The 23,997-nt window shown below is 50.7% G+C and overlaps 1 protein-coding gene across 1 annotated transcript in view; it reads left to right on the top strand.

The window, feature by feature from the left end:
• The window catches only part of LOC127040777 (aquaporin FA-CHIP-like), a 129,114-nt gene that overhangs the window by 95,410 nt on the left and 9,707 nt on the right, over nt 1-23,997 (top strand). Inside the window, exon 2 of the mRNA XM_050935361.1 lies at nt 21,668-21,786. Coding sequence (XP_050791318.1) covers nt 21,668-21,786 — 119 coding nt within the window. The remainder of the gene's footprint in view (nt 1-21,667; nt 21,787-23,997) is intronic.

Genomic DNA, 23,997 nt, shown 5'->3' with positions numbered 1-23,997 from the left:
TCCTTGGATAAATTGTTCTTGCCGACGAATCCCGTTGTGAAAATCCCTCTTTAATGTTCGGCAAGGGGTTGGCACCTCCCGGCAGGATGTGTGTAATGTAATCCAGCCCTGCTGCTAAGAGAGTAAAAGGGCTTTGCAGGCCTGAGGGGTGGCTGCTTGAATTTCCTGGCCGCATTAGAGCGGCCCAGGGGACGTCGGGAGCATTGGCATTCAACCTGCGTCCCAGCGGCACGGAGCTCAGATCCCTGGCGGGCTGGATGTGTCCAGGCAGCAAGACTCCAATTGCATTGATTTAGCTGGAGCAGGGATGGGGCTTGGAGATAGTGCATCTCAATTAAAGCTGGGATGGGTTTTTCCCTTAGTCTCGGGGGAGGGAGAGATGGGGGGAGGGTGCTTTCCTGTAAATGTCAAGGGTCCAAAGAACTGAGGAAGAGGCAGGAACCTGATCGAGTGAGGCTGGGAGTTCCTGCAGCCCCCTGTCCCCAGGGCTGCAAGTGAGGAATGCCTGGGAGGAAAGCGCAGGAGTGCCTGAAACGCCAGTGAGTGTGGCCAGGGGTGCACGGAGGGGGTTGTGAACAGATGGGTGTGTATGGGAGGGACCAGTCAGGGTAGACTTAGGGGAGTGCCGAGGTGGGTGCAGGGCCATGCCCAAGACATGCCCGCAGCACTCACAAGCAACGACAAACCACCCTCTGTACTTGTACGCCTGTGCCCATTTTCCTTATGCTTCATGGGAGAGAGCTGGCAGACGGGACGGGCAGGCAGACGTGTGAGCTGGCAGATGGGACGGGCAGGCAGACGTGTGAGCTGGCAGATGGGACGGGCAGGCAGACGTGTGAGCTGGCAGACGGGAAGGGCAGGCATATGTGTGAGCTGGCAGACGTGTGAGCTGGCAGACGGGACGGGCAGGTAGACGTGTGAGCTGGCAGACGGGAAGGGCAGGCAGATGTGTGAGCTGGCAGACGTGTGAGCTGGCAGACGGGATGGGTAGGCAGACGTGTGAGCTGGCAGACGGGACAGGCAGGCAGACGTGTGAGCTGGCAGACAGGAGGGGCAGGCAGATGTGTGAGCTGGCAGACAGGAGGGGCAGGATTAAAGCATGAAGAGGGGAACGGGCAGCATGTGCGGCCCCAGTGACAGGCCTTTCCAAAGCAGCTCATCTGGCCTGTACCTTGTGCATCTCGCTTGACTCCATGTGAAGGGAGCAAAGTCCATGTCTTCCTCTGTCCTCACGGTTGCAGCCTCTCATCTGGGAGTCCAGAGAACAGGCGGTCTCTTTGTCAGAGGCACAGTGAGCGCTCGCTTCTGCAGTCGTCTCTGATCTTCTCCCGGCCGGTCGCTCAGCCCTCGGTAACTTGACCTCTCGGATCCTGACTCTGAAAAGCTCAGCCAAGTCCCATTTCAGTTTTACTAGCACTGAGCAAATCGTTCCCTGCCCCTAGCTGGTGGCGTGAATGCAAAACCTCTTCTCCTGGCAGCTTGCAAACATGCCTAAGAGTGCATCTGTCAGGCGGACAGGCATGGCCGATTTGGTGGGGCACTATCTTCATCCTGCGGACCCGTTGGTAGGGTGGCCAGGCTCCCTGCCGTGGGGCAGGGAGCCTCAAAGTCCTGAGAGCCAGGAGGTGGCATGCTGGGGATGTCGGCATGTTCCACTGGGAAACTTTCACAAGCTCCGGCTCTGAGCCCCCAACAGTACTGGGCTCTGAGGGACTGGGGATGTTCCACACACTAAATATTGGGCCCACGGTGTCGCAAGCCGGGCACTCAAATCCCCATTACAGGCTGCTTTTGAAGATGCAGGTCTGAAATGTCTCTGTTTCTCAGCTCCCCCAGTTCAAGGACAGCAGGGGCCACCTTTTTGTTCTGTGTCTGGGTAGCACCTAGCGTGGTGGGGTCCGGGGCCAGGCCTGGGGCAAGGAGGCACTGCCATAACACAGATAAAATTTTTATTAAGATGATGATAAAAAAAGTGAACGGTACAGAGTTTAAGCATAGAAGTTTCTGGTTATCAGGGAATAACATACAGATTATTGAGGGTGCAAAGTTTGGTTTAAGATCGGGTGGCATAAGGAATCCATAATCTGCAATATCCCCAATTGGGGGTAAAAGGTTGATGTGTCAAAGTACAGACATTGAGATATGAGGGTATGAAGCTCATAAAGTGGCTATGTTCGGGTGTGGAGTATAATGAGTGGATATGATGATGAGGATGGATCGACCCTCGTTTGGTGAGATTTAATGTTCAGGGAGTTTATGATCCAACGGAGAAAGTCTCTTGGTCCCTTTCTCGTAGTCGAAGAACGATGTCGCTCTGGCTCACACCTCCTGGTAGTGTCAGTGGCCGGTGATGTGCTCGTTGTAGATGTCCCTGGCCCATCGGATGGTGTCTGAGACCATGAGGCGCCACGTGAGCCGTGCGTAGCGTCGACCGATCCTGCAGCTCTGCAGCAATGTTAAATGTTAAAATCCATCAGTGTCTGCCAGGGGCTCCGATTCGGCGGAGACGGGGGCTGCATGCGGCTCGACGGGTACGCAGCAACGCTGGTTCAGCATCCCCCCCAAAGCTCTGCCCTGTAGGAATGAACCCCTCACCTGCGGCTTGTCTGAGACAGGCTGAGAGCACCCTCTTCTGGGCTGATACAAAACTACTACTGCAGAGGCTTCCATTCCCACTGAGCTGCCTGGGATTTGTGGGGTGGGCCCATGAGTTCCCACTAGGTCAGGATGGGGTGGACAGGGTAATCTGTGGGGAGTGCACAGGTGGGTCCCCCCAGCAGGGGTCACCTGGGGAAGAGGGCTAGGCAGGAGTGCCGGGGGGAGAGGAGGGATGTAGTTCTTGCTGTGCTGGGGAAGGGGCAGTGTCACCTTATTCTGCTCCTGTTTCCACCCACCTCCAGGGAGGGAAGGGAGCCGAATCATAAGGTGGCACCAGGACCGGAGCTTAATTTAAGGCCACGTTAATTTCTAGTCCTCTTCCCCTCCCGCCTGATCGAAACAAAGAGCTTTAGCCTCACGAATGGCAGCTGAGCCCTTGAGCTGGGCCACTCCCGCCCCCAGCTGGGATCAGGGAGCTGGCTCAGACCGAATGCCATAGTACACGGGAGCTCAGGGGGGTGCTAGGACGGGCCCGAGGGACTCGAATGGCCCATGAGTAACAATACACTCACCTACAGATCCCAGCTGAGCAGGGCATGGGCCTGTCTTCGGGAGCCATCTGCTCCGTCAGTGGAGCAATGGCCATTTACACCAGCGCCAGGACTTCTGCAGATTCCCCAGAAGAGGCTGTGGGAGGAGGGAGGCTTTCATCCCTCTGTGGATGGTCAGGATGTGGTGACCTCTCCTCTGTGTGTCTATGGTGCCAGCTCTTCTGTCACCTTGAGGTTACACCACAGCCACGTCTTCTACAGAAGCTGGACAAGGTCTGACGCCAGGGGCACCATCTTTTCGTTCATTTAAACTCATCAGCTAATTAACATATTAGCTTCTCAGTTCTCGGGGAACTTATTCAACTTTCCAAGAGCAAGTTCTATGGGACAAGGTGGGGGAGGGAATGTTTTCGATTGGACCAACTGCTGTTGGCGAGAGAGACACGCTCCTCTTCCAGTCTGAGAGCGAGTGCTGTAATTCTGGGCAGGGGACAGTGTACCCATCACACCGGGGTGGAAATCCCGGCTTCCTGTGGGAAACTCAACTTCTCCTCAACACTGGGACCGCAAGTGGCACTTCTGTAACACAACGCAATGTTGGTGCTAGCACAGAACCTCGAGGCATCTGCTGCTGACCGTTTTGCCAGGATGAAGACGGACCATTTGCTCCCATTCTTGGATTTTTTTTCTGTCTTTTAACCATTTTTAGATTAAAGGTGCTATAGAAAAATGTAGGCTAGACAGGCCAAGGGGGGCGGCGGGAGTTTGAGTAGACGGAGACAGATAAAGACCCCTGGGTAGTTGCTTTGGCTGGATGTTCTCACTCATTCAGACCTTGGCTCATTTCATTTCACCATCTACTGCTTTTCTGCCTTTGCCTTATATAGGGACAGAGGCACATCACATCTGCCTCTGATAGGTAGCTTCCACCTCGAGGGAACCTAAGTGATTTAGGCACCGAACTTCCATTGACTTTCAATCTGTTTAAGCATTTTTGCAAATCCCACTAGGTCCTTAGCAGCATCCTCAGGCACAGGAATATCTTTGCAGGTGTGGCCCACAGAGCCAGGGGAACATTGGCCTTCAGACTGCAGTTTGCCTAACGAGGCCTTTATGAGGGACCTAGACAAATTAGAAGACTGGGCCAAAAGAAGCCTGATGAGGTTCAACAAGGACAAATGCAGAGTCCTGCACTTAGGCTGGAAGAATCCCAGGCACTGCTACAGACTAGGGACCGAGTGGCTAGGCAGCAGTTCTGCAGAAAAGGACCTAGGGGTTACAGTGGACGAGAAGCTGGATATGAGTCAACAGTGTGCCCTTGTTGCCAAGAAGGCTAACGACATTTTGGGCTGTATAAGTAGGGGCTTTGCCAGCAGATCGAGGGATGTGATCATTCCCCTCTATTCGACATTGGTGAGGCCTCATCTGGAGAACTGTGTCCAGTTTTGGGCCCCACACTACAAGAAGGATGTGGAAAAATTGGAAGGAGTCTAGCGGAGGGCAACGAAAATAATTAGGGGGCTGGAGCACATGACCTATGAGGAGAGGCTGAGGGAACTGGGATTGTTTAGTCTGCAGAAGAGAAGAGGGAAGGGGGATTTGATAGCTGCTTTCAACTACCTGAAGGAGGGTTCCAAACAGGATGGATCTAGACTGTTCTCAGTGGTACCTGATGACAGAACAAGGAGTAATGGTCTCAAGTTGCAGTGGGGGAGTTTTAGGTTGGATATTAGGAAAAACTTCTTCACTCAGAAATGGAATGGGTTACCTAGGGAGGTGGTGGAATCTCCTTTCTTAGAGGTTTTTAAGGTCAGGCTGTCATAAACAGATAGCTAAGGGTTAATGTCTCTTTCACCTGAAGCACCTGACCAGAGGACCAATCAGGAAACCGGATTTTTTCAACTTTGGGTGGAGGGAATTGAGTGTCTGAGTCTTTTGTCTGTCTGCCTGCTTTCTCTGAGCTTTGGAGAAGCAGTTTCTACTTTCTAGTCTTCTGTTTCTAAGTGTAAGGACAAAGAGATCAGATAGTAAGTTATATGGGTTCTTTTCTTTGGTATTTGCATGAATATAAGTGCTGGAGTGCTTTGATTTGTATTCTTTTTGAATAAGGCTGTTTATTCAATATTCTTTTAAGCAATTGACTCTGTATTGTATCATCTTAATACAGAGAGACCATTTATATGTATTTTTCTTTCTTTTTATATAAAGCTTTCTTTTAAGACCTGTTGGAGTTTTTCTTTACTTCAGGAAAATTGAGTCTGTACTCACCAGGGAATTGGTGGGAGGAAGAAATCAGGGAGATCTGTGTGTTGGATTTGCTAGCCTGATTTTGCATTCCCTCTGGGGGAATAGGAAAGTACTTTTTGTTTCCAGGATTGGGAACAGAGAGGGGGAATCACTCTGTTTGGATTCACAGAGCTTGTGTCTGTGTATCTCTCCAGGGGCACCTGGAGGGGGGAAGGGAAAAAGGATTATTTCCCTCTGTTTTGAGACTCAAGGGATTTGGGTCTTGGGGTCCCCAGGGAAGGTTTTTCAGGGGGACCAGAGTGCCCCAAAACACTCTAATTTTTTGGGTGGTGGCAGCAGGTACCAGGTCCAAGCTGGTAACTAAGCTTGGAGGTTTTTCATGCTAACCCCCATATTTTGGACGCTAAGGTCCAAATCTGGGACTAAGGTTATAACATGAGTGGCAGCAGGTGGGATATAGACAGAATCCAGAAGCCAGTAGGAATATTATATTTTTCTCTTCTCTGCTAAGGGCTTTTTAGCAGAGAGAAACAGTTGGTTTTAAAAGGGAACCAGAGAGAATTTTTTTTTTCTGCTCTCTCTGGCAGTTTGTGGCTTGCATGTTAAGCAAGAAGCCATTACCAGACTGTTAAGGGTCTTTTGTCATGCAATAGCCCTCCCATTAGGAGGCAAGTTCCAGCACTATATGCATGCAAATAAAGTGGTTTTTCAGGTTTACTTAACATTAAAGATTAGCTAAAGGCACTGTTGCTAGGCAGACTTCAGGAGGCAACAGAGCCTGCAGTTCAGAAGAGAAACACCAGAGGGCGCCCAAACACAAGAAAACAGGAACCATGTCTACCAAGACAAAAATGGAGGCTGAAGAACAAATCGAAGAAGCTGAACACAGGCGACAACTGGAAAAAAGACAAAAAGAGGTGGAGCTGAAAGAAAAGGAAGAAAGCATCAAACTGGCAGCCTACCAAAGAGAACAGGCAGCCAAAGAGGCAGCACACAAAAGAAAACTAGAAGAAGAAGAGGTGGCCCACCGAAGGAAACAAGCAGAAGAAGAGGCAGCCCACAGAAGACAGATAGAACTCCAGAGGGAAGCCCACCAACAGGCCATGGAATTAGAAAAGGCTAAGCAACAGACTCCAGCCAACCCTAACAACCCGGCGCCAATTATTGCTCCACAGCACAGGAAATTTCCCACCTACAAGGCAGGGGATGACACCGAGGCCTTCTTGGAAAATTTTGAAAGAGCCTGTCTTGGGTACAACATCCCCGAAGACCAGTACATGGTAGAATTGAGGTCACAGCTCAGTGGACCTTTAGCAGAGGTGGCAGCTGAAATGCCTAAGCAGCAAATGAATGACTATAAACTTTTTCAAACCAAGGCCAGATACAGAATGGGGATAACCCCAGATCATGCCCGTCGGCGCTTCAGAACCCAAAAGTGGAAACCAGAGGTGTCATTTCCCAAACACGCCTACTACATTGCAAAAAACTATGAGGCCTGGATAACAGGAAACAACATTCAAACCTTGGAAGAACTGCACCTCCTCATACAAATGGAGCAGTTCTTGGATGGTGTTCCTGAAGACATCACACGGTACATACAAGATGGAAATCCCAAAGATATCGCTGAGGCGGGGGAGATTGGAGCCAAATGGATGGAACTGGCAGAAAGCAAGAAAGCTACTGTCAAGGGGTACGATTACCCCAGGGGGCACACAGACCATAAACCCTACAACCGAGGACAGCCAAAGACCCCACATGCCACCCAAGTAAAGCCACAGATACCCTACCCTTCAACCTCACCAGTCTCCAGTAATTCTCCTCGGCCCAGTGACCCATCAGATGGAAGATGCTTTAAGTGTAATGAACTGGGACATATCAAGGCCAACTGTCCCAAGAACACCATGCGAGTGCAATTCATTACACCACCATCACACCAAAGATCCCCAGGCCCAGATGACTCTCAAATACCCTTGGAGCGAAGGGAAAATTTGAGAGTGGGCGGAAAGAAGGTTACTGCGTGGAGAGACACGGGGGCACAAGTGTCAGCTATACACCAATCCTTCGTTGACCCCAAATTCATCAACCCAAAGGCCAAAGTTACAATTTACCCCTTCATGTCACAAGCTGTAGACTTGCCTACAGCTCAACTGCCTGTCCAGTACAAAGGCTGGTCAGGAATGTGGACTTTTGCCGTCTATGACAATTATCCTATCCCCATGCTACTGGGGGAAGACTTGGCCAACCAGGTGAGGCGGGCCAAGAGAGTGGGAATGGTTACACGTAGCCAAACCAGGCAAGCTTCCAGACCCATTCCTGTTCCTGAGCCGTCCACAGACGCCCCGTCTGTGTTACCAGAGACCCAGACAGAGGTAGTGGACCCGGATTCCATGCCTACCACTGAAACAGCCACAGCATCTCCAGTCCCAGGTCCGGAACTGGAACAGCAACCAGCACCAGCAAGTGCAACCACATTTTCAAACTCAACGCCAGAGGGCGCCAGCGAGCCAGAACTGGCAGAAGCCAAAGACAGCCATACCCAAAAGGCTCAGCCAGAGCCTGAAATACCCTCAGGTGCACCAGCGGAGAGCGGTTCACCAGCAACGGAAACAACCCCATCACCTACATCGCTTCCAGAGGGACCAAGCCCAAGTCCACAGTCTGAGGAAGAACTGGTGACCCCAGCCTCAAGGGAACAGTTCCAGGCTGAGCAGGAAGCGGATGACAGCCTTCAGAAAGCTTGGGCGGCGGCACGGAGCACCCCACCGCCTCTCAGCTCTTCTAATCGATCCCGGTTTGTTATAGACCAAGGACTTTTATACAAGGAAATTCTTTCTGGTGGACACCGGGAAGAATGGCAGCCGCAAAAACAGTTGGTGGTTCCAACTAAGTACCGGGGGAAGCTCTTAAGCTTAGCCCATGATCATCCCAGTGGCCATGCTGGGGTGAACAGAACCAAGGACCGGTTGGGGAAGTCCTTCCACTGGGAGGGGATGGGCAAGGACGTTGCCAAGTATGTCCGGTCTTGTGAGGTATGCCAAAGAGTGGGAAAGCCTCAAGACCAGGTCAAGGCCCCTCTCCAGCCACTCCCCATAATTGAGGTCCCATTTCAGCGAGTAGCTGTGGATATTCTGGGCCCTTTCCCAAAAAAGACGCCCAGAGGAAAGCAGTACGTACTGACTTTAGTGGACTTTGCTACCCGATGGCCGGAAGCAGTAGCTCTAGGCAACACCCGGGCTAACACTGTGTGCCTGGCCTTAACAGACATCTTTGCCAGGGTAGGTTGGCCCTCCGACATCCTTACAGATTCAGGGTCTAATTTCCTGGCAGGGACCATGGAAAAACTGTGGGAAACTCATGGGGTGAATCACTTGGTTGCCACCCCGTACCACCATCAAACCAATGGCCTGGTGGAAAGGTTCAATGGAACTTTGGGGGCCATGAAACAAAAATTCATCAACGAATTCTCCAATAATTGGGACCTAGTGTTGCAGCAGTTGCTGTTTGCCTACAGGGCTGTACCACATCCCAGTTTAGGGTTTTCACCATTTGAACTTGTGTATGGTCACGAGGTTAAGGGGCCATTACAGTTGGTGAAGCAGCAATGGGAGGGGTTTACGCCTTCTCCAGGAACTAACATTCTGGACTTTGTAAGCAACCTACAAAGCACCCTCCGACACTCTTTAGCCCTTGCTAGAGAGAACCTAAAGGATGCTCAAGAAGAGCAAAAGGCCTGGTATGACAGACATGCCAGAGAACGTTCCTTCAAGGTAGGAGACCAGGTTATGGTCTTGAAGGCGCAACAGGCCCATAAGATGGAAGCATCATGGGAAGGGCCCTTCACGGTCCAAGAGCGCCTGGGAGCTGTAAACTACCTCATAGCATTTCCCAATTCCTCACTAAAGCCTAAAGTGTACCATGTTAATTCTCTCAAGCCTTTCTATTCCAGAGACTTACAGGTTTGTCAGTTTACAGTCCAGGGAGATGATGCTGAGTGGCCTGACGGTGTCTACTACGACGGGAAAAAAGACGGTGGCGTGGAAGAGGTGAACCTCTCAACCACCCTGGAACGTCTGCAGCGGCAACAAATCAAGGAGCTGTGCACTAGCTTCGCCCCATTGTTCTCAGCCACCCCAGGACGGACTGAACGGGCATACCACTCCATTGATACAGGTAATGCTCACCCAATCAGAACCCCACCCTACCGAGTGTCTCCTCATGCCCAAGCTGCTATAGAACGGGAGATCCAGAACATGCTACAGATGGGTATAATCCGCCCATCTACCAGTGCATGGGCATCTCCAGTGGTTCTGGTACCCAAACCAGATGGGGAAATACGCTTTTGCGTGGACTACCGTAAGCTAAATGCGGTAACTCGTCCGGACAACTATCCAATGCCACGCACCGATGAGCTATTGGAAAAGTTGGGATGTGCCCAGTTCATCTCTACAATAGACTTAACCAAGGGGTACTGGCAAGTACCGCTAGATGAACCTGCCAAGGAGAGGTCAGCATTCGTCACCCATGCGGGGGTGTATGAATTCAATGTCCTTCCTTTCGGCCTTCGAAATGCACCCGCCACCTTCCAGAGGCTGGTAGATGGTCTACTAGCTGGACTGGGAGAATTTGCAGTTGCCTACCTCGATGATGTGGCCATTTTTTCAGACTCCTGGCCCGAACACCTACTACACCTGGAAAAGGTCTTTGAGCGCATCAGGCAGGCCGGACTAACTGTTAAGGCCAAAAAGTGTCAAATAGGCCAAAACAGAGTGACTTACCTGGGGCACCAGGTGGGTCGAGGAACCATAAACCCCCTACAGGCCAAAGTTGATGCTATCCAAAAGTGGCCTGTCCCAAGGTCAAAGAAACAGGTCCAATCCTTCTTAGGCTTGGCCGGATACTACAGGCGATTTGTACCACACTACAGCCAAATCGCTGCCCCATTGACCGACCTGACCAAAAAGACCCAGCCAAATGCCGTTAAGTGGACTGATGAGTGTCAAAAGGCCTTTACCCAGCTTAAGGCGACGCTCATGTCTGACCCTGTGCTCAGGGCCCCGGACTTTGACAAGCCATTCCTAGTAACCACAGATGCATCTGAGCGTGGTATAGGAGCAGTGCTCATGCAGGAAGCAACAGATCACAACTTCCATCCTGTCGTGTTTCTCAGCAAGAAACTGTCTGAGAGGGAAAGTCACTGGTCAGTCAGTGAAAAGGAATGCTATGCCATTGTGTACGCCCTGGAAAAGCTACGCCCATATGTTTGGGGATGGCGGTTCCGACTACAAACTGACCATGCTGCACTAAAGTGGCTTCATACTGCCAAGGGGAACAACAAGAAACTTCTTCGTTGGAGTTTAGCTCTCCAAGATTTTGATTTTGAAATTCAACACATCACAGGAGCTTCTAACAAAGTAGCTGATGCCCTCTCCCGTGAGAGTTTCCCAGAATTCAGTAGTTAAAAAGTGTTCTTAAAATGTAGAAGTCTGTTAGTTATATACTTAGGAGTATATGTAAAGGTGTATGTGTTGTATTAATCTGTTTATTTTCAAGTTCTAGAAGGAAATCGCCGCCAGTGAGCTTCCCCACTGTCTGCAATTTGGGGGGCGTGTCATAAACAGATAGCTAAGGGTTAATGTCTCTTTCACCTGAAGCACCTGACCAGAGGACCAATCAGGAAACCGGATTTTTTCAACTTTGGGTGGAGGGAATTGAGTGTCTGAGTCTTTTGTCTGTCTGCCTGCTTTCTCTGAGCTTTGGAGAAGCAGTTTCTACTTTCTAGTCTTCTGTTTCTAAGTGTAAGGACAAAGAGATCAGATAGTAAGTTATATGGGTTCTTTTCTTTGGTATTTGCATGAATATAAGTGCTATAGTGCTTTGATTTGTATTCTTTTTGAATAAGGCTGTTTATTCAATATTCTTTTAAGCAATTGACCCTGTATTGTATCATCTTAATACAGAGAGACCATTTATATGTATTTTTCTTTCTTTTTATATAAAGCTTTCTTTTAAGACCTGTTGGAGTTTTTCTTTACTTCAGGAAAATTGAGTCTGTACTCACCAGGGAATTGGTGGGAGGAAGAAATCAGGGAGATCTGTGTGTTGGATTTGCTAGCCTGATTTTGCATTCCCTCTGGGGGAATAGGAAAGTACTTTTTGTTTCCAGGATTGGGAACAGAGAGGGGGAATCACTCTGTTTGGATTCACAGAGCTTGTGTCTGTGTATCTCTCCAGGAGCACCTGGAGGGGGGAAGGGAAAAAGGATTATTTCCCTCTGTTTTGAGACTCAAGGGATTTGGGTCTTGGGGTCCCCAGGGAAGGTTTTTCAGGGGGACCAGAGTGCCCCAAAACACTCTAATTTTTTGGGTGGTGGCAGCAGGTACCAGGTCCAAGCTGGTAACTAAGCTTGGAGGTTTTTCATGCTAACCCCCATATTTTGGACGCTAAGGTCCAAATCTGGGACTAAGGTTATAACACAGGCTTGACAAAGCCCTGTCTGGGATGATTTAGTTGGGAATTGGTCCTGCTTTGAGCAGGGAGTTGGACTAGATGACCTCCTGAGGTCCCTTCCAACCCTGATATTCTATGATTCTATGATCCTCAGGCACAGGAATATCTTTGCAGGTGTGGTGCACAGATCGCCGCAGAACTGCCTGAAATGATATGGCCGCAGCGTGCGTCTGAGGCAAGCAACCTAGCAGTTGCAGTCACTGATGAGATGAAATTGGTTGGTGCGGCTGGATACGTTTGTCTAAAGACATCTAGAGGCAGCGTTAAGGTTCTGTGCGTGGCCGTAACAATGTGTTCCAATCATCCCCAGCTTTTGGATTAGTTTTAAAATTCATCTCCTGAGTTTCCGGTATTGCTGACCTCCTATAGGGGAAGTGAGAGGAAGAGTTTGTAGGTTTTCAGCCTGTTTTTACACATTTCTACAAAAGAAACAGATCCCTGGACCCTCCATTCCCTGTACAGCAAATCGCTAATCCTGACAATCTCCACTGGGCAGAGGTGGATGTTGTTCTATTCTGGAAGGAAGCAGTTCTCCCTGGTTCATGCAGGCAGCTGAAAGAAAACGCCAGCTGGCTTCATTGTCTGTGCAGTGCAAAAGGATTCAGATGATGGGGTGGATTTTCAAAGGGGTCACCCGATGCGCCTGGGAACGAGGCACCGAAGTGCGAGCTGTGCCTTTGAAAATCAACCCCTAGAGTGAGTCACTGATGCTCGGTGCAGGGTGTCCTCTGGATAAAGCTTACCCTGCTCTTCTCGCCGCCGGGCACCAGAAAATCACTGATCCTAGGCCCCAAACTCTTTCTGCAGCCAGATGCTTAAGAACATCCGCTCCTCTGACTGTTTTGTAGGTAGGACCCTGCGCTCTTCCAGCCCAGGGTAGAGTTTCCCATGCACTTTGCACTGTGTAACTGATAAAACAAGGGGAAAGGCAGGGGGAGAACCAGGCCCTTGATGGAGAAAAGTGAGATTTTAATGGATCGAAATGGGTTTTTACATTATCTGGGGTGATAATAAAAGCGTCGATCTCTGCTCTCCACTGGCCTCTGTGACTGGAAGGAAACGGACCCTCCCCATCCCCGTCTCCAAGTGAGATTAATGGAACATTGAAGACTCGTTCTCAGATCAATCAGTGTCTGCATGCGGCCTGGCTGGGAGCTGGCACCCTGGATGGCAGCTCCGTGGCCAGCTCTGTGCAGTCAGTTACCAGATTTATGGGTCTGGGAGGAGAGCGCACAGCTCACCCGACTCCTTCAGACCAGGAGGCAGCGTTGAGGTTCATTCGTGCCCAGCGGTGAGTTCCTGTGAGCACACAGGGGAACACAGCTCCTCTTTAAAGACCAGCATTGTCTCTCAAGTCAGCCAACGTTATTTATTAGGTGCATTACGGTAACACCTAGGCACTCAGTCATGGACCAGGGCTGCGGTGTGCTAGGTGCTGTACATTATTTATTAGGTGTATTACAGTAATGCCTAGGGAGTGCCCCATTTGGTTTGTACATATAAGCTCTTAATATCTGGGTGTGTGGGCCATGGTCGAGTTGAATTCTAGTAATAATTAGACCATCCCTGACCAGTGTTTGTCTAACCTGTTCTTAGCACGTGCGTGCACGCACACACGCACGCACGCACACACACAGAGAGAGAGATTCCACAACCTCACTGGACAATTTATTCCAGTGCTTAACTACCCTGACAGAAAGTTTTTCCTAATGTCCAACCTAAACCTCCCTTGCTGCAATTTAAGCCCATTGCTTCTTGAGTGGTGAGGGGCGGAGGATTTAATTTGTGCAAAACATAGAGAGAAAATACCTGGAGAAGCCACAAACGAGAGCAGGCAAGCTGCCAGCACGACTTTCTTTCTGCCCAGTGAAGCTGGGCCCCAGCACAGCAGGGAAAAAGCACAGGGAGGGTCCACAGAGCTTCCTGTTGGCACTCAGGGCTCGGCTGCCTGCAGCATGCAAGAAACCCCCCCCGCCAGCCCCGGGGAGCGGCATGAAAGAGCCTTGGGAAAAGCTCCTGGAGGGCTGGAGTTTGGGGCCTGACCCCATGAGCTGCTCCTCGTGGTGTTGAGAGCGTTCAAGCAATGGCTCGGGCAAAGCTGCCACTGCTTTGAGTTGGCACTGAGGGCGACTGCAGGATTGGCACCATCTGTGCCTGGGGGGGGGCACTGGAGTCCCCCCACTGCCGTTTCCAGGCTCTTCACTGTTAATGCCCAGACACTGTTCTGAGAGGCATATGCCCAGTGCTGGGTCGTCATCCCAGGAGGCGTCACTCCCCTGCCACAGGTCAGGTGTGGCATGGGGGTTGGTCCTGCTTTGAGCAGGGGGTGGGACTAGATGACCTCCTGAGGTCCCTTCCAACCCGGATATTCTTTGAGACCATGGGCTTCCTCACACTGCTTTGGCTATGCACCTCCACTCAGGGGCTCCACCCTCCACCCACTTCTAGGGGCTGGCCCATCTCCATCCTTGCACAGCTCTGGCCTCTCTGCTCAGCCTGTCGGGGTTGGGCTGCCTAGCTCCAGGTGATGTGAATTCGCACTCACGAACAAGTGGATCAGGGTTGCCACTCATAACCCAACATCCCGGACCTCTCTCTGGCCTGGTGACCTAGAGATGCAGGGCTCTGTACCCCATTCCCCCCTAGGGTGACCAGATGTCCTGATTGTATAGGGACAATCCCGATATCTGGGGCTTTTTGTTATATAGGCTCCTATTACCCCTCAGCTTCTGCCTCAATTTTGCACACTTGCTGTCTGGTCACCCTATTTCCCCCACTCACCATGCTGAGTTACTACACCCAGCCCCATGGAAAGCAAGGCTGTCCCCTTTTCTTAGCCTACAACACCATCTAGTGAAAAAACACCAGAACTGGAGCCAGTTGAATGATCAGTTCCCAGTAAATTATTCAGTGAATTTTGCTCCTTTCTTCCTCTCTCTCTCCGGGAATCATTCCCAAACTGGCCCCGATTCCTAAGGATACGGTCATCACTCCTGAATACTCACTGGCCCCCTCTCCAGTTGTGAGGCTAAAGGTTCACGCTGCCCATTCTCTATGGAGGGTGGAGGGCGGTTTCCTACGTCGCGGGATGTTGCTGGGTTCCCAGGCTGGATGGCTGAGACCTGGATGAATAATGAAGAGCAAATCACCCAGTTGGTACATAACCGTAGAGAGTGAAGAGACATTCCCCAAACACTCCTTGCTCAGACTCTGCTCCTGTGGGCGACACTGAGCCGTGCAAGGCCGGGGGCGCTGCCCACATCCCAACCTTCTCCGTGCACAGAACTCCCTGTCGGGTTGCCCATGTGAATACAGATGCATCCGAAGTGCTGCTGTTCTTGTATTCTTGGCTTTCTCCTGAACACACACTGCCCGTAAACCCCGTCCTCAGAACACACCAGGAAGGAGGAAACGGGTGAAGCCGAAGGAAGGTTTCACTGGAGCGCGTTATGTTTCTCCAGCCCTGAAGAATAAGCATGAAGCTTGTCATAGAATCATAGAAGATCAGGGTTGGAAGGGACCTCAGGAGGTATCTAGTCCAACCCTCTACTCAAAGCAGGACCAATCCCCAACTAAATTGTCCCAGCCAGGGCTTTGTCAAGCCGGGCCTTAAAAATCTCTAAAGATGGAGATTCCACCACCTCCCTAGGTTATCTTGGCCACACCTGAGAGTGAAGCTGTGAGAGCTGAAGTCACGACTGTCTCACCAGCTAGGGCTAGAACAGATGTACATACTCTATGGATCAGGCAGCAAGAGAGAGACTCAAAACACACACTGATCAGTGGGTTACATAAGCTCATCTGTCCCACAGCTACAGGTGAGCAAGGGGACTCTCTTCCTCACTCACTCAAGCTGTGTCTACACTGCAGAGCTTATGCTAGCTTAGATGTATGCCAGTGTACATCAAAAGAAGGAGATTTTCTGTCAGCAGAGTAACATCACCTCCCTGAATATTAGTTATGCTGACAGCGCAAGCTTCTGTCAGCATAACTACATCTGCACGGGGAGTTTTGTTGGCGTAACTACATTGCTCAGGGTGTTTTTTTTACACCGGGGACAGACATAGCTATGCCAGGATAAGCTCTGTAGCACAGACGCTGCCTCATTCTTTGTTCTCTTCATGTGTTTCTTCCATTCAGGGAGCCGGAAACATGCCATGTGATTTGCTGCATACTACACGTCACATAGAGTCAACACAAACATTTGACTATCATAGAATCACAGAATATCAGGGTTGGAAGGGACCTCAGGAGGCATCTAGTCCAACCCCCTGCTCAAAGCAGGACCAATCCCCAACTAAATCATCCCAGCCAGGTCTTTGTCAAGCTGGGCCTTAAAAACCTCTAAGGATGGAGATTCCACCACCTCCCTAGGTAACCCATTCCAGTGCTTCACTGAGGAGCTGAGACATGCAGTTGGAGGGAAGGAGGTGGGGTGTATGTGTGTGTATATGTGTCACAGCCAAAATCAGAAAAGCAGGTAGTGTTCTGGTACTCTAGCACTGAGCCTAGGACTTTGGACATCTGGGTTCAGTTCCTTGCCAGGAGATGGCAACACGCTCATTGGTAAGAAGGTGCTGAGAGAGTGAGTCTTTTGGGCAGAGTGCTGGCTGGAAAGAGGTTTGAAATTCTGAGCAAAGAATCTGCTCAATGTTGTTTAATTCCTCCTTTAGGCAGGGCCTTTTTGTACTGTCCTTGTAAATAAACAGGATTGCATCAAAATACATCTGACTCCCTCATCCATTTCTCCTCTCAACAGAAACAATCCATAAGACCTCAAATATGGGCTAAAAAGGTGTAACATTATTTAAAGAACAATAAGAAGGACTAAAAGTAAAGTTCCCAGGAGACAGCACCGTGTGTACATTTCCGCTCTAGTATGCTGCATCAGCTCAAGGAACAGCCTGGCTGCTAAACTTTGCATGCAGGGAGGGTAGTTAGGCAATTCAAGGTGCTGAGTATAGAAAGCAACAGGCTGCTAACTACATACAGCACTGAGGTTTGGAAGCATCCTCATTCTGGAGCTGTTCTGTCTGTTGAGTCTCAGGAACTGAGTTTGAGGAGCTAACCTGGGTCTCACCGCAGATGGGATGGGACTCATCTCTGCTGTTTATGGTTTCTCATGCATCCTGACTTGCCAGACAACTGCTGACCTTTCTGCTCTGGGTCTTGTCTGCTGCGAAATGCCAGCCAGCTGCGGAGACGGGGGTAAACTCAGAGGCTGGCACAGAGAGATGCACACAAATAAGGGACTCTGGTAGAAGGGATATGGAGTGCTAATTCTGGGTAGGGGTGCATAGAAGGGGGTGCATTGTCAGGTCTGCAGCATGCATCCCTCTTCCCTCGCCTCGTGGAGAAGCCTAGCAGAGGCTGCTGAACCTGGGCAAGGGCCAGTGTGTAGGAAGGGGCAGGGGTGGCAGATTTGTAGAAATTTTGGTGGTGCCCAGAACCTGCCCCTGCCCAAACTCCACCCCTCCAAACTCCACCCCCCCACCTGCCCAAGGCTCTGGGAAGGAGTTTGGGTGAGGGAGGAGGTCTGGGGTGCAGGGCCTAAGCTGGGGCAGGGGATTGGGGTGCAGGCTCTGGGAGGGAGTTTGGGGATGGGGGCGGTGCAGAGGGATGGGTGCAGGGGTGAGGGCTGTGGTGTGTGGCTGCAGATGAGGGGTTTGGAGTATGGGAGGGGCTCAGGGTGAGAGTAGGGGTGTAGGGGGTGAGGGCTCTGGGGCTGGGGATAAGGTGTTTGGGGTGCTGGAGGGGCTCAGGGCTAGGGTAGAGGGTTGAGGGTATGGTGGTGTGGGGGTGAAAGCCCCAAATTTTGGTGGAGCTGGGCCCCTGGCTCTGATTATTGCTGGTGCCCGGGCACCATGTGGGTATGGAACTAACCGCCTATGGGAAGGGGATGGTCACTGTGACAGGGTCTGTGTCTGTGTCGGGGGGGGGGGGGCGGGGGAATCCCAGTGTTGATTATTGCTGATCAATACTGGAGCTGGGTGGGAGACGTTTTTTCCTGTCCTGCAAGAGTTTTCGAGATTTAAAAAACTTTTCCTGTCCCAACATTGATGAAAAGTCAAAAATCTTGAAAATGTTCACAAACTGATAATGGGGGAGGAGAGGGGATGGAGTGAGTCAGCTGGAATGTTTTGTTTCAATGTTGACACTGAAAAAAAATTTTATTGGGGGGGGTTATGACTTAACTGAAATTTCAGAATGGAAAATCGTTTCAATTTTAAAAAAATGAGACTTTTCTTTCAGAAAATGTGAGAGCGGAGCATTGGAAAAACTCTGAAACCTCTAAATTCCAATGGGAAAACTGGTCCAAACCAATCTTCTCTTAGAAACAGGTTTGGTTCTGACAAATTGACATTTTCTGATGAAAAAAGTCTCATCAGAAAATTCCTGACCAGCTCTAATCAATATGGTCTTCACGTCCATTCCCCAGCCCCTGGGCTGAGGGCAGCATCCAGCGGGATAGAACAAGAAAGATGCGTCCTGCAGGTGCTGTGATTCCCCTGGGGAGCGGATATGGGGATCAGTCCCTCGCCGTGGGGCTCTGTTGTAGGGCATGAGGTCTCTGGTCATGCTCACAAGGTCTGTATGGCGCTAGACCAATCTATGGGGGCTGGTGCAGATTGCTTTGCTAGTCCCAAGCGAGGCAGAAACATTTGAAGCCCAGAAACGTGGCCTACTAAGAGTTGGTTCCGTCCCCACCCCGCTCCTTAGGGCCAGCTCCATCACTGAGGGTCAGACAGAATTAATCAGAAGTCAAACCGGTGCAAATAAACTGAGATGGTTCCCTGACAAATTGGTGTCATGAGAAACGTGTCAGTGGCTGTCACCAAAACACATTGGCTTCTACCAGGTTTAATTAGATGCTGTCTATTATCAAAGCTCACGAAGAGCCCGCCCAAGGGAAAGCAGAACGGACTCTGGTTGCTGGGTTTCAGGGGCAGAATGTCACCAACCGTAACCCTTTGCAGGCTGCAGATAAAGGCAGCTCCTAGGGGGCGTACATTTAGCTGGCAGTCTGGAAAGAACCGGGGCTCCGAAATGGCTTCTAAACTGGTGAGAAATAGCTGATGTGTTCATGAAACCGTGTTGGCTTGTCTTGAGTTCTACTACCCTGCACCTGCTCACAGAGAAACTAAACCGAACAGGCTCTGCTGATTTATAGGACCTAGGGAGCTGCTACTCCAGACTCAGCCGGGGGAGCCCACAGCACTAACACACCTGCTCTGGGGTGGATTCTGAGGGTGCGCATGGAAAAATCAGCTGCCCCCGCAAGTGGCGTTAGTTGGCACCCATATTACAGACTTCTACAGGGTGTGTAGCTCTGTGGTAAAGCATCTGACTATCTCCCAAGAGGTCCCTGATTCAAATCCAGGAACCACCTTTGCAGGGATCAGCCTCAAGGATCAGGTGGTCCCTTCTGGGCTTGAAATGAATCAGCTGGGGTGAGTGAAGTCCCCTGTCACCCGTAAGGGAGCTCCCTCCTGATCAGAGGTGAGGCGCATGGTGTCACGGCACCTGAGGCTGCTGCTGTGCAGTGAAGCAGAGGCCTTTGCCAGCATGAAGGGTCCAAGACTGGGCTGGGGGAGTCAACCGGCTAGTTCCTTTTGATTTCAATGGGACAGAGAGTAAGGTTAGGGGTCTGACTGGACACTGAGGAGACCCCCCTCACTCCTCTGCCACAGACTTCCTGTGTGCCTATGAGCAAGTCACTTAGAATACAATTTTCAAAAGTAACTTTGGCACTGAGGAAGCACCTGACTGTCATTGGCACCTAGGCCCCTACTCCTCTTGGTCAGTTTTGAAAATGAGACTTAGGCACTTTTGACCATTGTACCTTGGCTTTGTGCCTCAGTTTCCCCTCTGTAGAATGGGCTAATAACCCTGCCCTGCCTCACAGTGGTACTGTGAGGTGATATGATACCTTGGTGACAGGGCCAGATAAGTACAGATGACCGTTAGGATCAGGATTCACATTCACACAAACAATTGCAAAGTTGAATGAATAAACACTCCCTCAAGCCCCTTGTTTTTCAGGGCTGTGTGGACGGCACTGATCAGCAATGCGATGGATTCACACGTGGGCTCTGGAATCTCAATGGCTCAGGACTGATGCTGATTTATGGGCCAGATCTTGCCTGAATGATTCTTTTATGGTCTTGAAACAGGATCTGGGCGTTTCGCTATTTCCACCGCCTGGGGTTGAGAAGACCTGATGTCACAATATTAGCTCAGTCCTGTTTACGGAGCCTATGGTTAAAAATAAAAAAAAAAGCCCTATGCAAAACCAGGTAGACAAGGAAGCCACAATGCCAGTGATTGGATTCTTGCCTTGGCAGTAGGAGAGGGGGAGAAATTGCCATGATTGCAAAGTTGGCCTGGATAATACTTAGGTGGTCCTGAGAGAGCATTGCTGTTTGGGAAAAGTGATACCTAGACCTCCTTCTGTCCTGCTGAATGGATTGACACTTGCATGTGACCCAGTTATTTAAATGTCTGATTACTGGGCATTTCCCCCTCTCCTGTAGAAAGCCAAGGATATTTATTGCAATAAAATAAACTTCAAATCCTATGTCAGTGCCCCCCGGGGAATACCAATTTGGCATGGACTGGACAGCGGCTCTGGGAATTCAGTGGGACAGAACCTGCTTCTGATCCTGTGAATTTCATTGTGCATGTACCTCAACGAGCAATGCTTGGTTTAAAACGACCTCTGTATGCCTGGCCATCTCTGCGCATACTGAGGCCCTGCGAAAGAGCCCAAACGAATTAATCCTCTCCCCAAACAGCGAGGCCTGCAAATTGATCTCTGTTGTATTTGTAGGTTTCGGATTTTAGATAAAATACACGGAGGTATATTAGAAGCTGTCAGTAATTTTGGCAGGTTCATTTCAACAACTCAGCCGGTGATTAATAACTTTGATTAAATACTTTACATTTTCCCTGGCTTATGTTCCTGTTTTTCCGTTTCTAATCTGATCCAGTCTCTGTACTCTCTTTGTTCTAGGATGACCTTTGAGAGTCCAGCCTGTCTTGCACACAGTTCCACAGCTGGGTTAGGAGGGGGTTTCACTGGCTGCATGAGGTCCTGTTGAAAAACTGATTATTCTCCCTCCCCGCTCCAAGCCTATTTCATGAAAAAAGTGCTCAATGCCTGGCTGTGTCAATCACCACCACCAGACATCAGAAGTTAAGCAGATGGAGAATTCACCTTCCCTAGCTCTAAAAGATCAAGTCCCTGCCATCTGAGCTAACCTGCCAGCTGTATATGGCCTCAAGGCATCCACGGCCTGTGGTGTATTCGCTCAGCTTCAGCCGCCATCCTTTCCTACATCCATAGCACACAGTCATGAGAGTGAGGTCCCATGAGACCTGTGTGGGATGGAGACAAAGGGGGGTTTAACCCCAGGGGCGTCCCTTGTCCCATGGGTAGGGGGGATGGTTAGAGGAAGAGAGCAGGGTGGTTGGGGAAGCCTTAAAATGATCAGAGTTCAAGTTTGGGTTAGAAAAGCCTCTGACCCCAGTGGATTTTCCCACCACCGCTGGATCCCTCCCAGCTGGGTTCTGGTATTTGCTCTACACAGCGGGGCCGGCAAACCAGATCAAAGAACTCGCCGGTTAATCTCCCCTCTGTTGCTGTGTTAAGTGGTTGCCAGCATCACAACATCCCGTGGGGCCGGAGCAAATGGAGACTAGCTCCTTGGCACTCCGTGGGGTCCCTCCCGGCTGGCAGCAGGGAGCAGAGTTTTATCCCACAGGCTGGAACGAGCAGCGGAGCCTGCAGACGGCGGAGGTCAATGGGAGGGCTCATACAGGAAACACTTTGCTCATACAGAGGCCAGCCCTCAGCCGCCCAACAGCTCTGTACACAAGGCAGGTAAATATTTCCATTGCCCTTGGATGGGTGATGCCCTGTGCAGCGTCGGAGAGGGAAGATGGAAGGAGCTTCTTTCCTCGCACAACAGCTGGAGGCCGGATCGTCCCCTATCCATTAGGGGAGCCGACCGAAGAGAATCCTGCATCCCTCCTGGTTGGTCAGCAGGAGGCTGCTGTCTGCAGGAGGGGTGCATGCCCAGACCATACTCCCCCATCCCCGCCCAACCTCTGCCATCCTGCCCAAGGCAGGTCAAATCGGTCTCAGCCATGCTCTGGCCAAGGCCCCTAGTGGTTGGTCTTGACACTGCCCCACGGTGGATCCTGTTTCTGGAAAGCCTGCTGGAGTCAATACCTTTGCAAGCCAGTCCCCGCCTCCCGTTGACATCCGCGTAACACCTACTCCAGAAGGGGAGAGGGAGGGGGCGATGCTATAAATGCAAAGGGGACAGAACTGAGCCCTAGAGTGTCACTTGTGCCCTGGGATCCTTCGCCACGTTTTAGGATGGAGCTGCCCTGGGCGCCCTGCAGAGCTTGGGATGTTTGTCTCTTCAAAGCTTTGCTGGCTGAGTTTATGGGCACCGGGATCTTTCTCTTTGCTGGCTTGGCCTCCATCACTCCTTGGACTCAGCCTGCAGTTGACACAGGGAATCCAGGCATCACTGCCCAGAGCCAGTCCTCCGGGGCTGGTTCTGAGCCGAGCAGTACCGTGTACTCAGCCGTTACTGCAACCCCCAGCCTGGGGGACGTGGGGACGCAGACTCCTTGCAGCTTGGCCTCCCCCAACCCGCTCCACGTGTCACTGGCCTTTGGGAGCTCAGTGGCTCTCATGTCCTACTGTGCCTTGCCCCTGAGCGGCGGTCATTTGAACCCGGCGGTGACCATCTCCATGCTGGTGGCTGTGAAAGTGAGGCCAGCCTGGGCCATGTGCTACATCCTGGCACAGCTGCTCGGGGGCATCACCGCCTCTGCTGTACTCTACGGGCTGACTCCAGAACACGCCCGGGGGGAGATGGGTGTCAACAAGGTGAGTAATGAGTCCCAGGGCCCTAGGGAGTTGGCTCTTCTAGGAGAGGTCTCAAGCAGGAGGTGGGCCATGTGCATTAGAGATGGGCCTGGATCAAATCCAACTCTGTGCAGCCCTGGACTGGGTGCGAGGGGGCCTCTGAACTTGGTGTCAGAACCAGTGTGTTCTGACCCTTTCGAAATGACACATTTTGGCTTTTCATTTCAAAACAGTGTTTCAGTTTGAAATTTAATTCGATTTACAAACCAACCGACCAAATCAAAAACCAGAGGCTGAAAACCACCCAAAGTGGAATGCAAAAGCTGAAAAGAATAGTTTGGTTCCCTTTTTTCCCCAGCTTGTTTCAGGTGTTTTTCAGTCTGAAAAGAATGTTTTGTTCGTGTTTTTGTTTATTTGTTATTTCAGTCAGAGAAAGGGAAAAAATCCAGTTTTGGTTCAAAATGAATGATTTTTCCCCCAGATTTTTTGGCTTGGTGACTAAATCGAAAAAATAATCATTTGCTCAGCTCTAGTGTGGTGTTTGTTTCCAGACGCAAAGAACAAGCCCCAGGAACAGTTCCAGATGAAAAGATTTTTAGATTAAGGAAACCAATCAGAAATTAACATCTCCTGGGGAGAGAGCAGGGTGTGTGTGTCTGGGGTCAGAGTCTGCACTGAATCGAGCACACAAAGGATGCCTGTTGCTGCAGACAGGAACGCCCCAAAGAGTGCAGAACAAAAACAGGGGTTGGGGCAGGTCTGCACTTAAAACTCTGCATTTGCATGCAGCTGCACTTCCGTAGCGCTTTTAATGAAGACGCTGTAAGCCAACAGGAGAGAACTTCTCCGGTTAGCTTAGTCAATCCACCCGCTGTCTACACTGGCGCTTAGGTTCCTATAGCTATGTGGATTCGCATCCCTGAGTGACGTAGTTATACTGAAGTAATTTTAGAGTGTAGACCAGGGCTAAGGTAGAGCTGGGCAACATTTTTCGGCTGGCCAAAACCTTTTTTCAGTGAAAAGGGCAGGCTCACCACAACACCAAAACATTTTGCAAATTCATGCCAGTTTCACCAAATTGTTTGGGTAAAAATAAAGTGTGTGCCCCTTCCTCTGAAGATTCATCTGTTCCTGGCTGGGACAGGAAACTGGGCTGGGGAGCTGGGGTGGGAGGGGGTCTCTTCCTGTCATGGCACTGCCTGTGTTCTG

This window comes from Gopherus flavomarginatus, chromosome 25 (assembly GCF_025201925.1).
Source record: "Gopherus flavomarginatus isolate rGopFla2 chromosome 25, rGopFla2.mat.asm, whole genome shotgun sequence".
NCBI classification, from domain to species: domain Eukaryota; kingdom Metazoa; phylum Chordata; order Testudines; family Testudinidae; genus Gopherus; species Gopherus flavomarginatus.
This window is presented reverse-complemented; position numbering and strand designations above follow the sequence as displayed.